The sequence below is a fragment of the Salvelinus namaycush genome, chromosome 5 (genome assembly GCF_016432855.1).
Source record: "Salvelinus namaycush isolate Seneca chromosome 5, SaNama_1.0, whole genome shotgun sequence".
Classification (NCBI taxonomy): Eukaryota; Metazoa; Chordata; class Actinopteri; order Salmoniformes; family Salmonidae; genus Salvelinus; species Salvelinus namaycush.
This window is the reverse complement of record NC_052311.1, coordinates 34,080,206-34,096,183: the sequence shown is the minus strand read 5'-3', so window position 1 is coordinate 34,096,183 and position 15,978 is coordinate 34,080,206. Positions and strand designations below refer to the sequence as shown.

Genomic DNA, 15,978 nt, shown 5'->3' with positions numbered 1-15,978 from the left:
CACTTTTGCTACTAATTTTCTTGCCAGCGTTGCAAGTTATTTTCCTGTTGACGAAGTGGCCAAGCAGGATTGCCAGAGGAATGACTACACTGACAGACCCTACAGAACAATGCAAACACTCCCAATAATGTTGTTCAGCAGAGGAAGGGGTAGTCTCACACAGACATCTATTTTTACTTGGAATCACCAATTTCCATTATGTAAGGGGGTGGGGGTAGCATGGCACTTTGTCCCTAAACCCATTGTGTAATTCTCCCAGCGCTTCTCGGTTGTTCGACTAACCCCTGACACTTTTTACTATTGTATAGATTGAGGAAGAGTGAGTCCCATACTGAAGACTTGCCGCCAGCCATGATTCTTCTTTGTTTTGGCCAGTTTTATGAGTTGTAGATAAACAATTTTCCACGACAGCTATTTTAATCCATTTTAATATTTACAGATATAAATCCGGGAAGATCTTTTCTTCAAAACACCACAGGCACCTACAACTACCCACCACCCCAACAATATTTCACAGGAACTGCTTTTTCTAGATTACAGCAATAACTTTCCACAAATGTGTTCCTTTGCCTCAAGTGATCATACATTTAGACAAATCCTTTGTATCTTTCCTTTTTATCTATCCCCAATCCTGCTGATGTCTCAAGTTTTAAAAATTCGCAAAATACTAGGGTTGTGTGGTAGTCAACACGTAAATGTGTAAAGACAAGCAAATGGAAAGTCAAATTGTAGTCCCCCCCATCATCCGGGCCTAAGGCAGAAGTCTATGTGTTGTTTTCTTCAAATTACTGAGACTGGGACAGTGATTCTGACAAGTCATTTAAATTTATTCTGACATCCTAAAGGGAATAAATTACACTTTTATAGAATGTCCAGCTGTAAAATAGCTAAAGCTGGGTCAGGGGGTGTAATAGGGAGTGGGAGAAACAGTTACTAGTGTGCATGTCTTGACTAAAGGCTGAGAGAAATCCAAATTATTCTTCCCTGACATATACAGAATTGAAACCCTCCAAAACTATCTTTGCAAAAAAAAAAAAAAAAAGAACGAAAATGAGGAAACTCTAAGCAGCAGCGAAATTTAGTTGCAGGAAGAACAAACAAAAACACCCTTTCCCCAAAATGATCAATTCAATAACAGGGAACGACAACTCTATAAAACTGAAGAAAAAAAAGTAGGTTATCTGATTCTTTAAAAAAAGTGTATATATATATGCATGTATATAAAAATGATAACCGAAGGGTGGGTGGTGTGAGGTTCTCTCAAAAACAGAACATTGATGTCATCCATCATAGCAACTCAATGAATAAAAAAAAATATTTTAAAAAACGACATTTGTCGATTGACATTAACACCTCCAAAAATAAAAAGAATTGATGCGTAATTTTTTTTAATAAGCAATTTCCAAACAGGTTTAGTCAAGTGGTGCCTAATTTATAATGAATATGCTTTTGTGGAGTTGATCTTTTTTATTCATTGTTTGAGACTTCAGAATACCAAGTACAATATAGTTAATGCAGCGTTCTAAAGAGAAACCTAGTAGTCACTAGAATTGTTTTCATCTTCACATTTGAAGCTCTTCTAGCACATATCAGCAGGCAGAATCTTAATTACCCTTTTTATGAAAAGAAACTAAATAAATCCAATGTTTGCTTAGTAAATACCCAGGATTCATTCATAACAACAAAGAAAACAGTTTCCGTTTACATCTTTCATTTTGCTTGAAAATGAGGGAAAAAAGTTGAATAAGGAAGAGAAAATTGTCGTTTCAAATGTTCAATCTGACTGACGTGTGTCTGGGTCATCGTGCCACGCTCGGTGACTGAGGGAATGGGGACAAAGCTGCTCTGACAGGGGGCCATGAGGTGAGGCAGGCACCCGAGCAGCAGCTCTCAGAGGGAGAAAGTATCAAGGGGAAAGTATTGCCATGTGCACAATAACATCCGCAGTGAGCCAACCATGTCTTATTTTCAGTTTTGAAGAAACACACAAAAAAAAAAATCTTCAGGGACAGGACAATAGAGAAGGCTACAGCTTCGTAAAATTCCATACCAAGCCGGCTTTCTGTGTAGATATAGTATATACATACCAATATATAGATATATGCAGAGCATGTTACCTATATAGAGCAATTACATATATAGTATATGGAACGAAAGTTCTTTAACAGGAAAAAATGGTTGCCCACAATGCCTGGCAGGTTCTGGTGAATTTGATCCTGGATGCCGGGGTGTGATTGGAAGGCAAATCCTGTTACGGCAACTCGTCTAGCATTTCTTTGTCTTACTGCTCAGAAACCTGCAAGAGAAACGAGAAGAGAGAAAGACAAAGAGACAGAGGCCATAGGTTACACATCAAGTAGAACGGGTTATCTTTATCAAAAAAGGGTTGAGCGACTGCTATCAACAAGGCCAAGTAAATCACGGCAGTTTTCCAGCCCTGTAATAAAAAAAGTGCCCAGTCATCAGTCCCGCTCTGCAGCAAGCTCGAACCCACTGCTGCAGAGTGCCTGAGAGGGGGAATCAAACATTTACTCTGAGCCTCCTGTAATGAAGACATTCACCACCACCTTAAAAAGGTTCACAACTAGTACAGGAGACAACAGCAGCTGTGTAGTGTACCGGGAGTGGGTATAGACAGAAAGACAAGTGGAAAGCGAATAAGGAAACAATGAGTCTTATGAATAAATCTACTTTTAAAGGGCGTAGTTCAACCGAGATAACAAAAACACTTCTAAAAGACAAACGGGGATGTGTCCTGCCTGTGTGTCAACCTCTCATCATGCTTCACTGCAGTGAGAAGTAATCTTTACAGACAGCCATTACCCAATGACATGTATTCCCTCTCCATAGCCACACCCATGCAGCTCAGCAGCTGGCCTTTAGAGGCACCAATCCAAAGGAGAGGAACATGGGCAGAACAGGATTGGGTAACACTAAGATGTGTGAGGATTCCTCAATCTTTCTCATGGGCTTTGACAATCTTTTGTCTTCCTCAAGCAAGTCTTCACACCTTGATGATGCGTTCCGAGACTCACCGAGTGGGTTTAGATAACTGCAGCTCAAGTCTGGACATGATCTCATCAGATCTGAGTGATATGAGAAGAATTTGACACGAACGCTCCTGAGTCACCTCCTTCTGCTACAGCAATTCTCTCCGATGTGGTAGGATTCAAAGGAAAGGTGCAGTTTTGCTGCAGGCATTACATGGGAGCGTGTTCAGAGAGCCATCAGAGGATCAAACCGCCGGAGAAATCAGCAAAGTAATGGTTCTGAATTACACATGAAACGCTCTGGACCTTTCGCTTACTTAATGAACCAATGTGAGTCATTGGTTCGATGACAAAATATAACACACGGATATGAAGGAGGAGGTCCCTGCCGTTTCAAGTGTCCGTATTTCGTTTCGTTGGAGTGGAGGGGCCAGCTGATGTAACAGACCAGTCACACTCACAGGGGTGAAAGGGCAGCTCAATTCTCCATATGCGAGCTATTAATAGAACACGCCTCTTCTAACACAGCAAATATCCTTTAGGAGACTTCACAGCAACATGACGATGACATTTAGGCCCTTTCACAGACACTAAATGACCATGTGATGATCGATATGTTTGAAAGAGTAAAGGCCTGGGTAAATGGAGTATGCTATGAGCGTTAACTACTTGCGTTTGCCTGATTATATCTACGTGGCATGCTCTAAACAACTATCATATAATACGAGGCAATTGAGCAATAGAGGGCTGAAACGCAAACTCGCATTAACAAGGTTTCTATTGTTACAAGGCTAACGGAGTGGCCAAGTCAAATTGGTATCCAAGAAACCCAGCAAGTTCTTTCAAGCTCCAATACGCCGGAGCTTGGCTATATAAATTCCTGGCTGTGGCTACTCAGCACCCTTCACTGGCAGTGTTATCTTAAAAGGGACAGAGAGTAGCAGAGAACAAATAACCACCGTCACCAGACCTTAGAAAGAGATGTTCTTTTATACATTTTATAGCTTTGCTTGTGAGCAGGGGGTCCTGTCAACAAAAGGTCCCTTTTTAAAAATCAGTTACGTAGGGAAAACTTTGATCTCTCCACCCCTGCAGGGAAGGCACATAAGCAGCGCTCAACTGTGCGCATGGAGTCCACATACTAAAACAGACATAGTGCACAAAGGATTAGACCAATACCACGTCATCAGCAAATCCTATTTATAAACTAGCCTCTTCACAGCATTTGTTCACTGCCATCATGTGGGATGTGCCTTGAAAGAGAGGGGAAGAGAAAGGAGGGCGGACAGAGTGTCCTCCTGCTTTGATTTCATATTCATATTTAATGGCTTTCAAAGCTCTTCTCGGCAGAGCGGAGACCGAGCACTGTCATTAGTCGTGCCCGGAGAGGGGCAGAAGAGGATTTGCCTGACATCATGGAGAAAGCATCTCATACAAGAAAAACTACAACCATCAGTAAATCTAAGCCACCGGAAGCCTTTATTGGGACAGGATTTCACCAACAATACATCACACAAAATGGTAGCCTCTCTGCTAAGTCAGAGGGGCTGGCGTGCTGGGGAAGAGCAGGACTGATACACTGAGCCCTCTCAGGGGCGCCATCCGTGTCACGTCACCAACATACATCGGGCCTTTTTTCCACCTCTCCAATTAACCTGCACTCAACCCCCAAAAACATTTTTGGTCTAATAATAAATACTTAATCCACATAGCTCAGATGATTCCCATTGTGTATTGAGGACTTAATTCAGCCCTGCCTAAGCCGTCTGAACCAAGCTGGCACACATGGACTAATACACATGGAACGGAGGGAGGGCTTCATTAGAGTCCTCCATGCAGTGTGTGGATAAACGCGTGGTGTGTGTGGAGCAGTGAGGTCTGATGAAGCCAATGCGACAGATATTATTTGTGGTGGTTTTAAGTAATAGGGGGTTGGCATTGACTTGTAGTAAACGTGCCTTTTACTACTAAATCTAATACAGGTCAGGTGGTTGGTATCCAACAAGGCCGCCCTGCAATTTCATGCCAGAGATTACAAATCTAAATGGGCTATAGCCTAATCCCTGTGGAAATCCTAGTCGTCACCTGATGAAAACAGCTTCAGGTTTTTTGAAAAATTGGTTTGACTCCTCCACCATCAACCCTGGGCACCCGGGATACCCTCTACGAGAGGGAGGGGGGCGACTGGAATTAAAAGAGGTCATTCAAGAGTCACATCACATGAGCACTAAATTACACATGAAAACAGACAGCAATTTATTAACCATTACACCAACATGTATGAAACCTTTATTAGTATGTGGTTAGAATCTCACTCCTGCTCATCCAAGTATTTTAGAGCATTCCAATAAAGATTAACAAGTGTTAGATCCAGGAACAATGATTGCGAGAAAGAGTGAATCGTACATCCCATTTAGAGAAGGGGTTAATTCAAAAGAGCAAAATCACTATGATTTTAACATCCAAAGAAGATGATAAAGCCAACCCTTTGTCCCAGAGAAGAATAAAGACATTTGGGTACAAAGTTAGTAGTCAAATTTCCCAAGGACGTCTTTGCATCTGCAAGACAGACCAATTGAATTTCTCTTTATCTTTTGGGGGCCTCCTCGAACTAACACTTTTTTTCTCTCATTAATCTGGTGGGAGAGAATGTTCCAAATCCACTTTTTTTTTTTTTTTACCACTTTGAAGGGGGAACGAAAATGAAAGCAATTGGTGTCTCCATTTTTGCACTCCAAACGTCGCTTGGCTTTTTGCTACTAACCTTTCATGTTACTCTTGGGTTTGTCAGTTTGCTTGCCTGTAGGGGTTTGTGCCTGTTGCCCCTGTCCCCCTGAGGACGCGGCCTGCTGTGCTGCTTTCTGCTTCAGCATTGTCCAGTCAAACGTGTAGTCGTACTGGTGGTTCAGGGTCCTGGACAAACACACACGCACATTCAGACATTGACACACTGAGCTCTGCTTTATTAAAAATACCTCTTTACTGTTAAGGCTGAATTTGTTTTTACAACCGTTTGTCCGTTCACATTCTTGTAAAAAAAAAAAAAAAAAAAAACTTCACTATTAACATTAGTACAATCTGTTATTAACACAACGTTGTTCTGCATTGTGTGTCTTAACACTGAGAAGAAGAAAAAAACATGACTTGGTGTGTGTGTTTCAGCTCCCTTGGGGACAGAGGTAAGAGGTTGAGAAATGACGAGCACCTGAAGAGAATGCGGAAAAGCTGACGCAGGTACATGTAGTCAGGCGCCTCCTCAAACCGCAGCCCACGGCAGTAGTTCAGGTACATGGCAAACTCTGCGGGGAAACCCTGAAAACAAGCGTAGGAGATCGAATGTTATCCATTTTCAACTGTTTTGGTTATTATACCGTACAATGACCACCAGCGCCTAATAAATTACTTTAAGATGTGTTTTGGTAAAATAAAGGGCAATCACTGACAGAAAAAAAAAGTGATTGTGAGGTTACACAAGTTACTCCACAGCCTAATGCAAGGCTTGAGCATGCACTCTCAGCCAGCTACTTAGGTATTTTAATGACCAATGGCCACTATGCTTTCAGTTCCAAGATTACGCATAACAGCCACTATTTAAAGACTGGATTAGATTAGCACCTCCAGCCACCATCTCTGCTCTTGTACACTATGAGAGAGAAAGCCATCAACTGTTAAGGCACATACTTCACTGGCTGATGTGGCCACTCATGGACTCCAGTAATCTCTCGACTTCCATAGTAAGTATCTACCTTTCAGTCCCTGTGACCCTGACTAAAAATAGCGGCACGGCGTGTCACGGAGTTGATCAATTTAACACAGTGGAATCCCTTTACACAGCTGATTGAAATGATCAAAAGCTTGATGATTAGTTGATCATTTGAAATCAGCTGTGTAGTGCTAGGGCAAAAACATGCAGCCCTTGGGGTCCCGAGGATCGAGTTTGGGAAACACTGTTCTATGGTTTCACATGCTCACCTTACACAACACCTCGACTGGAGTCGACATCTTCTTCTCGCTAATCTTCTCGTACTTCTGTTTCTTTGTGGCAGCCTGTGGAACATGTGGGCGAGAAATGAAAATGTTGTGCACCACAGTTTAACACTACCCTTTGCAGTTTCCCTTCACCCCCGGTGAGATCAGTGGCCTATAAACAACATAACAGAATGAGGAATTTGCTTGGCCTGATGTGATTTATAGCACTGAAATATTGGGCCATTAGAGAAAGTTGTGTCATGGGTCAAATGTGTGTACACAAGTGGTGTTTCACGACCTAGTCCATCTCGCTAGGCCGAGCAATTGGGGCTGTATACATGTAAAGAAAGGCTTGGTGCTGTAGGCATTTCAGAAAGTATTCATACCCCTTGACTTATTCCACATGCTTTTATTAACCCTCATTCTACCAGGTAAGTTGTGTTACAACCTGACCTCAAAATATATATCTCACCCACCTACACACAATACCCCATAATGACAAGGTGAACAAGTTTCTTTGCTCATTTATTACAAATGAAATACAGAAATCTCATTTACATAAGTATTCAAACCTCAGAGTCAATAATTTGCAAAAGCACCTTTGCCAGCGATTACAGCGGAGTCTTTCTGGATAGGTCCCTAAGAGCTTTCCACACCTGGATTGTACATATGCCCATTATTCTTTAAGCTCTGTCAAAATTAGTTGTTGATCATTGCTGGACAACCATTTCAGGTCTTACCATAGATTTTCAAGTAGATTCACTGCCTTCTTTTTAAACAACTCCAATGTAGGTTTGACCTTGTTTTTTAGGTTATTGTCTTGCAGAAAAGGTAATTAATCTCCCTGTGATGGAAAGCAAACTAATCCAGGTTCTCCACTTGGATTTTGCCTGTGCTTAGCTCCATTCCTTTTCATATCCACAGTCCTTATTACAAGCATACCCATAACATGATGCAACACCACTATACTTGGAAATATGGAGTGTGTCACTCAATGTGTTCTATTGGATTTGCCCAAAACATAACACTTTGTTTTCATCTACCAATAGGTGCCCTTCTTCCGACGCATTGGAAAACATCCCTGATCTTGGTGGTTGAATCTGTGTTTGAAATTCACTGCTTGACAGAGGGACCTTACAGATGATTGTATGTGGGGTACAGAGATTAGGTACTCATTCACAAATCATGCTAAACACTTATTGCACACAGAAAGAGTCCATGTAACTTGTGACTTGCTAAGCACATTTTTACTCCTTAACTTATTTAGGCTAGCCATAACAAAGGGGAACTTATTGACCCAAGACATTTCAGCTTTTCGTTATACTGAAAACAAATACGCAACAATTTTTACTGAGCTAGAGTTCAGTCAATTGAAATAAATTCAGCCCTAATCTATGGATTTCACATGACTGGGCAGGGGCACCCACTTGGGTACTTTTCCCCACAAAAATGTCTTTATTGCAGACAGAAATTCTCCTCAGTTTCATCAGCTGTCCGGGTGGCTGGTCTCAGATGCTCCCGCAGGTGAAGAAGCCAGATGGAGGTCCTCTGCTGGCATGGTTACACGTGGTCTGTGGTTGTGAGGCTGTTTGGAAGTACTGACCAATTCTCTAAAAACAATGGAGGTGGCTTATGGTAGAGAAATGTAGATCAAATTCTCTGGCAACAACTCTGGTGGACATCCCTGCAGTTAGCATGCCACTTTCATGCTCCCTCAACTTGAGACATCTGTGGCATTGTGTTGTGTGTCAAAACTGCACATTTTAGAGCGGCCTTTAATTGTCCCCAGCACAAGGTGCACCTGTGTAATGATCATGCTGTTTAATCAGCTTCTTGATATGCCTCACCTGTCAGGTGGATGGATTATCTTGGCAAAGGAGAACTGCTCACTAACAAGGATAAACACATTTGTGCACAAAATAATATTTGTGCGTATGGAACATTTGGGATCTTTTATTTCAGCTCATGAAACATGGATCAACACTTTACATGTTGCGTTTATATTTTTGTTCAGTGTAATTTGTTCAGATTTCTAAAAACTTTTACATTATGGAGTATTGTATGTAGGCCAGTGACAAAAAAGTATTTTCATTTTAAATTGAGGCTCCCTAGTGGCGCAGCGGTCTAAGGCACTGCATCTCAGCGCAAAAGGCGTCACTGCAGTCCCTGGTTCGAATCCAGGCTGCATCACATCCGGCCGTGATTGGGAGTCGCCATAGGGCGACGCACTATTGTCCGAGCATCGTCCGGGTTTGGCCGAGGTAGGCAGTCATTGTAAATAAGACTGTTCTTAACCGACTTTCCTAGTTGAATAAAGGTTAAATAAAAAATAAAGGTTAAATAAAAAATAAAAAAGCTGTGTCAAGCGGTATGAATACTTTGAAGGCACTGTACCTAACACCTTTCCGAGGACTTGAGTTTCAAGCACTAGTACTGCAGGCTGCTGTTACATGTAAATTAGACAAAGCACAGACCTCGTGTTACCCATTTAACCCTGCTCGTTGTAAATTAAGCGCCTCACTCACACTGATTTTTGCCACGTCAGAAAGGGCGATGTTGTAAATGCAAGTCTAGGTGAGGTTACAATAAAGAGCATAAAGCTGTACATTCGAGGCACCCCATTTCTCTGCAGGATATATGAATAAATAAAAAAATAAGGTAGCTAGCAGAACCTCTGGGAAGTAGCTGACCTCAAGGAAAACTACAACTTGAATGGAAAGTTAAGGATAATCTACTAGTAAGACTCGCTAACAAGCTACCCTGCAATGTACGAGGCACGTCACACAATGTTAAATTGATTCCCTGAAGTTGTCAGAGGACAAAACTACTTAAACCATTCAGCTTGAGTAAAAAATGAATCCAATGTGAAGTCATGAAAATGGTAAAGCGGCTGAAATTGATGTTATGAGACAGCTGGGGAGAAAAATGTAAGAGGGAAAAAAGCCTAGTAGCAGGAGGCAAAAAAGCTGTGGCGAGTGAATGAAATATTAACCACCTATTTAGTGGACAGGGGGCCCTAGAGTACCTGCCTGGCCTACCTTTAGTCCCTGCCAGGGCAGGCTGGTTCTGTTGAAATACATCAGGACGTATCCTAGCGACTCCATGTCATCTCGGCGACTGGAAAGAAAAACATTTGGCATTCAGTGCATGTACAATGGTAATACATCTCAGTTAGTTCAAGCGCAACACATTTCACATTCATCTCAAGGCCTTTTGTAACAGCTGATTTGTACAAGACTGTACCAACTTCCAGACCACTGAGACCATTTTACTAGTCTAGTTGAATTCTGAGATTCCAAGAGGGTGGGGTGTCTATCCTGTTATAGTGTTTTAACAGAAGGCAATCCTTTCCTCCTTCACAAATTTTGTTTTTGGGGCACGGCTCAGTGAAGCAGCCACATGCTTTGTGTTTTTTCATATCCCAAATGAATGCTTAAAATGACAGCATGAAAATGAGCATCCATAAAAAGCTCATTTAAACAAGGGAACAATAGGATTTCTAACCATGTTAAAGTCTATCATCTTATCACGAAAGGCAATTTTTGCAATGAATCAAGGTTTTTTTTGAAAATTACTGCAAGCTTAGGTTACGGCCATATACCATACTGGTATGTCAAAAGATAAAGTAGGGGAAAAACATCTCCAGTCTGACTTAATTGCTTACATTACAGCTCAATACAGAGCAATGGTGGATAAGGGGAGCAAGATTGATCTGGCTAAATTACATGGCCCCATTGGTCAAAACTGGTAATCTGGGTCAATGGGAAGTGCAGCCGTTGGTGGCAGCTAGATTCTAGAGTGACCAATGGGAGCAGCTTGGCCATCATGAGGACAAGTCCTTCGAGATCCACTCTGCAACCTCAGCAGTAACAAACAAAAGCTCCTTCACGCCACAAAAAACAATGAGTGGATACCGATATAAGTGGGGAAAGAGACCCATTAACCAACATATTAAGTCCTAGGAACCTAGCCAGTGTGGCCTATAAGTGTACAAACGAGGAAGGATTAGAGAATATCCAGCGAAAGCTGAAATATATTACTGGGTGCTGAACTGCTCTTACCTCTGCTCGATTCCCAGATGTGCGTTGATGCTGGCATAGCGAGCTGTGCCTGTGAGATTTTTGTCTTCTCTGTAGGGTATGTGCTGTCGTGTCCGGTTGTCCCGGTATTTTTTGGCCAGACCAAAGTCAATGAGGAACAACTGTAAAAGGAGGGGGGAGAGAAAAATAAATAAAAAATAAACACATTTTAAAGTTCTCGATTCAGAGGAGCGGTTGACAAAATTGGAGGCTGGAGCTGTGAGAGACCATGGGTTTATTCTTCCAATTTCCTGCTTTGCCTGGTGTACCATTTGACTAGAGAAGCAGCCATTCTCAAGGCCCCTCATTGTTATCTATGAAAACAATGCTGGCCATGTGACGGCAGGATCAGGAAAACACCCAGGGGTCAAAGTCTGAGGCAAATGGAATTTCTGCAGGAAACTCAAGAACGTTTCTCCCTGCCTACTAACAGCCCTCTAAGGTTGTTGAAAGTGTCGGCCTTCAAAGTCTGTCTTGGATCGGAATGACATCTAAATTTGTGGACCGCCTGCCATACTACTCCACTCTACTCCCACGCACAACTGCAGGTTGCAGTCCCGAGAAAATGCCTCGCCCAACAGAAGTGTTTCACTGAGGCAGCACTGACTGACGGCTGTAGTCGTATTGAAACGGATCCACTCAGCCATGTCTCTGCTTGCTTGGCTCAGCCAGGGATTCAAACATTTCCTGTTGTCAAGACAAATAGCTACGCCAACCGTAAAATTTTATCTGGACGCTTCCATCTGAAGTCTGGTCGGGAGAAAAGGCAGGTCCACACGCAAGCGTCCACTTGCTGCAAACTAACTCACGTTTCCACGTTATTCATTAACGTTATTCATTAACGTGCGCCTTTTTCTTCTGTGCTGAGGTACCTTTTGCTTTAGTACAATAGGAAGTTTATTGCAGGCAGAACATTAAGAGTCAATAAATACAATGTAGCAAGGCGAGTGGCTACCCTAAATAGCATATTCCAGCTTTCACAGAACAAAAGCATGGGAAATTCCATTAAACCTACATCGTTGAAACAGTAAACCAAGAATGCGTTAAATTAAAGTAAGCTGCTATCTGGTAAGACGTCGGTCAACTATTAAGCCTACAGAACATGCACGAACAATGCGTACAGTCAAAGGATTGCTGAAAGTTAATTTCATAATTTGAACAATCAAAAATGTGGTCCAAATACACAACCTTTTTACAAAAAAAGTGACCTGTTCTGACCAAATGCTTCCCATTTTCTCCATTCACTAATATTGAAGGAAAATAGATGTTAACATACTGCTACAACATCAATGGCAATTGTGATAGGGGGGGGGAGGGGCCAGTTACCTTGCAAAAAATACTTAGGGGCTCATCTCACAGGCCAATGACCTTCAAAATACATACATGTTGGTTTCAGCTCTAACATGCCGAGTCACTACGATTTCTTGGATTTTTGGTTCCTACTGGAACAATTTTTGTCAACATACTGAAACAATCTTAAAAACAACCATTTTGACTCAACAGGCCCATCCTAACAAACCAAACTGTGAAACAAAGTAACACAAATCTAGATACTTTTAAAGCTAAGTCAAAGTATGCATCATCATTTTCTGACTGAGGGTTCTGGTTATGCAAAGCCATACTAGTAATTAGCCTTCAAGCACAGTCTAGTTCTCTTCCAACTTGATGTTGAACTGTAGGTCTGCAAGCACGCATAACCTAACCACACCCATCTGACGTGCAGGTCTTCATTCGGGCTTTCCAGGCCCTGCATTTCCAAACACTCCTTTTTCCCCCCTGCTCATTGTGCCTCTGGCTTCTGGCCAACAGTTGGCCAGGCTAGGCAGCCTGTGAAGTCAGCAGCAGTCTCTTAACAGGCAGCTGGTTCAGACCAGCTCGAATGCTGCCACATAGCCCTCTGTTCCAGAGCAACTGGCAATCACCACAGCACAGTTTTCACAGCCACATGGCCCAGTTATCCCTTCTCTGTAATGCCAAGGTGCAAGTCATATAAACCAAGTAGCTACAGTTGTACTGAGCAGACAGATAATGTTTAGGAACTTGAAAAATTGCCGTGATCTCACCTCAATATTGGCTCGTTTTGGCCAGCACGGTCACTTGAAATGGACACACTAGTCATAAGGGTTAGTGACTGATATTTTCCTTGGTTGAGTATTCTAAAACCCAGAAGGCGATGATAATCTGGGAAACCAAGAAGATAAAATAATCTTGTGTATCGCAGGCACTAAACTCAGTGAAACAGCTCCAAGGAAATGGAAAAGCATCCAAAATATCAATTAGCGCCATGACCACTTCAAATGAGAGGAGCGTGTCCCTTCAAAAAATAAAATCATAATCTAGAAAATTCAACAGCATCTCCGCTACTAGTCACCATGTCCTTTATCCACCTACTCTCAGATCCCTGCAATCTGGATTTGGTGTTAATCTCTAGATCTGTTTAGCATGTGTGTCTGGTTTAATGCCAATACAGTGGTCATAAAATATTGACCAAATCAAAGAAATAAAAAGTAGTAGTACTGCTTCTAAATGGTGTTAAAAAAAAAAGTTAAAAAAAAAAAAGTCAACAGAATTTGGGGGAGTATTAAGAGGCGGTTGTGGTTTCAGACCTGGTTTAATCCTGAGAAAGATGGGTCCTGAGAAGAACTAACAGCCAAGCTTCTTTTCCTCTTCCCCACTGGAGATTCTAAACACTGAACAAACAATAGAGGGTGCAGTGCATCAAACAGGATTGCTGACAACCCCACAAGGCCAGCGCAGACAGGCAACACCAAGGCTCAGAAAAAGAATGGGAGGAGAGGGAGGAAAATGGGAGGGGGAGAGAAAGCCCAAGGCCATCCTTCGTCCACCAGCAAGCATATGAGCTAAAATCAGAGAGGAGTCAGACTGTGGGAGGACTTCCTAGAGGAGTCAGCCTGGGCTTAGTTGCAAGCCAGTATTTAGACTAAGCAGATGGGGGGGTCCTGCAGAATATACAGTCCACACTGTCAATATAACTGCCCAATCCCTAAATTATTTTATCTTGCTAAAAAAAGCAAACACTTATTTCCAAACCTGTTTTGCGATTTTGACTTTGCAGTGGCTTTTTGATATTGCAGCATTTAACGCTAGCAGTGCCACACCAGTAGAAGTGCTTTTTACAATAATCATTAAACAAATTTGGAGTAACAGTCTGTCTGGGTACAGAACACAATATGCAGTTGACTTACTGGCACAACTAGGGTTAAAAGAGGAGGCAAATAATTAAGGCCATTCCCTAAAATGGGCACTCATTTAACAATGTGTGAAAAAGCTTTGTAAAACAACACAGCCACCCAACCCCATCACCTCCTTGAGATCTCACAGGAAGCAATGGATCAAATAATTGTTTAAAAGTTTATTCTGATGGCTTGGAAACGGTGGAAACCTTCAGTAAGGAAGAGGGTAGAATACTTTGGAAAAGCCCAATCTGGCAATGAGCAGCTCTACAGCGCAAAACAGAGGAAAAGCGTGCAGTAAGAAAGGAGCATGAATTAATCTGCATGGAGCCGTCAATACATGGAGTAGATTTAGCATAGCTGCAAGAGACGCATGACAGGACAGCCTTTGTGATAGTGGCTCTTACTTAGATTTCAATAGAGCAGCCCAGGACAAAGCAACAAAACAAGCAATTAGTTTACAATGATGCCAAGCTGAGTATCACTCTCCAAACCATAGGGAAAAATATATTGTTGGTGAGGTGTACACTTGCCATCTATTAAAGAGTGGGGGGGTTAAAGTTTAACTATTGCTCTTCACTCTACTGTTAGCAAAATGTTAGATTTACATCAATGGCGATATGTCCAAATGAAGACTACTTCAGAAACACACTTCCTGAATTAAAGGCTTTTGGGTACAATAAGCACCATTGTAAAATAACAGGTTGGAAGCAGAATGCAGAGTGAGTTCAGGTGAAGAGAAAGGCAGTTGATTTAAACATCCAGAGGATAGAGTGGGGGTTCGCAAAAGCTACTGCTCTGCCATGTCTTCCCATCCATTGAGTTCAGTGCACATCCTGCGCAAGACTTCTCGGGCTTGGGTGTCAGAGCTTGCAGTCCAAAAGGAGTGTATGTGCACCTTTATAAATCTTGGTGGAGTTTAGTAAAAAAATAAAATAAAATAAAAAAAGTGACAATTTCATGTGTATGTAAAAAAAGAAGCTTGAGGCTGGCATTCACACAGACACACAATGGTAAACACTTATTCCAGACAGCACTGCCAAAAATGGTAATACAGGCTTCAACGCTCGAGTACCCAAAAGGTACTGCTTCGTTTTGATTAGACTAGCCTGTCGCTGACTGATAAGTCGATATCACATAACACTAACAACCTCCACAGTTCACGTGGACAGGTATGTGTTAAAACACACGCGTTCCTGCTTTAACTTTGCCAAATGTTGCCTGTCTGCAAGGGCTCAAAATAGTAAGTTATTTAAAAACAAAATACAAATCAGGCAACTTGAATACAGTTGGTATATGAAAAACGATTCACAAAAACGCCTTAATTATTTTCTGCAAGGGGGAAAAGAATAAATGGGATTACACATCATGCAGAAGCCTTTTTTTTGTCTTTCTAACACCTGTCTATGATCTGAAAGAGATGCACAACTATAAGAAACCTGAGGGCTTGTAATTACCTGGTCGTAAAAGCAACTTAATTAATGTGACTACCAAAACCATTCCATCCTTAACAAGTGGACTAAACCAACCATAAACAATTAGCCTTAAAAAAATGTCCATTACCAAGGACACGTAGCCTATTCAAAGAAAATAAATCACATGATTTGCCTCACTGAGGATTATATTTTCTACAAAAGAATACTTGGCACCACCAAAGCGTACAAAAACAAGATCATTTGGGCTACTTGTATCACTTCACACAACGTTGTATAAAACAAAGGCAGTAACTAGGTCAGAGATTGTCAA

The 15,978-nt window shown here is 41.8% G+C and overlaps 1 protein-coding gene across 4 annotated transcripts in view; it reads right to left on the bottom strand.

Annotated features, from left to right (window-relative positions):
- Positions 1–806: 806 nt before the first annotated feature.
- The window catches only part of LOC120048228 (casein kinase I), a 31,673-nt gene continuing 16,501 nt past the window's right edge, over positions 807–15,978 (bottom strand). The window contains exons 5-11 of one of the 4 annotated variants that reach the window (XM_038994020.1): positions 13,645–13,728; positions 11,021–11,160; positions 9,998–10,076; positions 6,963–7,037; positions 6,196–6,302; positions 5,755–5,903; positions 807–2,296 (exon numbers count right to left, since the gene is read on the bottom strand). In XM_038994020.1, coding sequence (XP_038849948.1) covers positions 2,289–2,296; positions 5,755–5,903; positions 6,196–6,302; positions 6,963–7,037; positions 9,998–10,076; positions 11,021–11,160; positions 13,645–13,728 — 642 coding nt within the window. In that variant the 3' untranslated portion in view covers positions 807–2,288. Of the gene's footprint in view, positions 2,297–5,749; positions 5,904–6,195; positions 6,303–6,962; positions 7,038–9,997; positions 10,077–11,020; positions 11,161–13,644; positions 13,729–15,978 lie in introns of those variants that run through there. The other 3 variants (XM_038994022.1, XM_038994023.1, XM_038994021.1) reach the window with 3 other exon arrangements.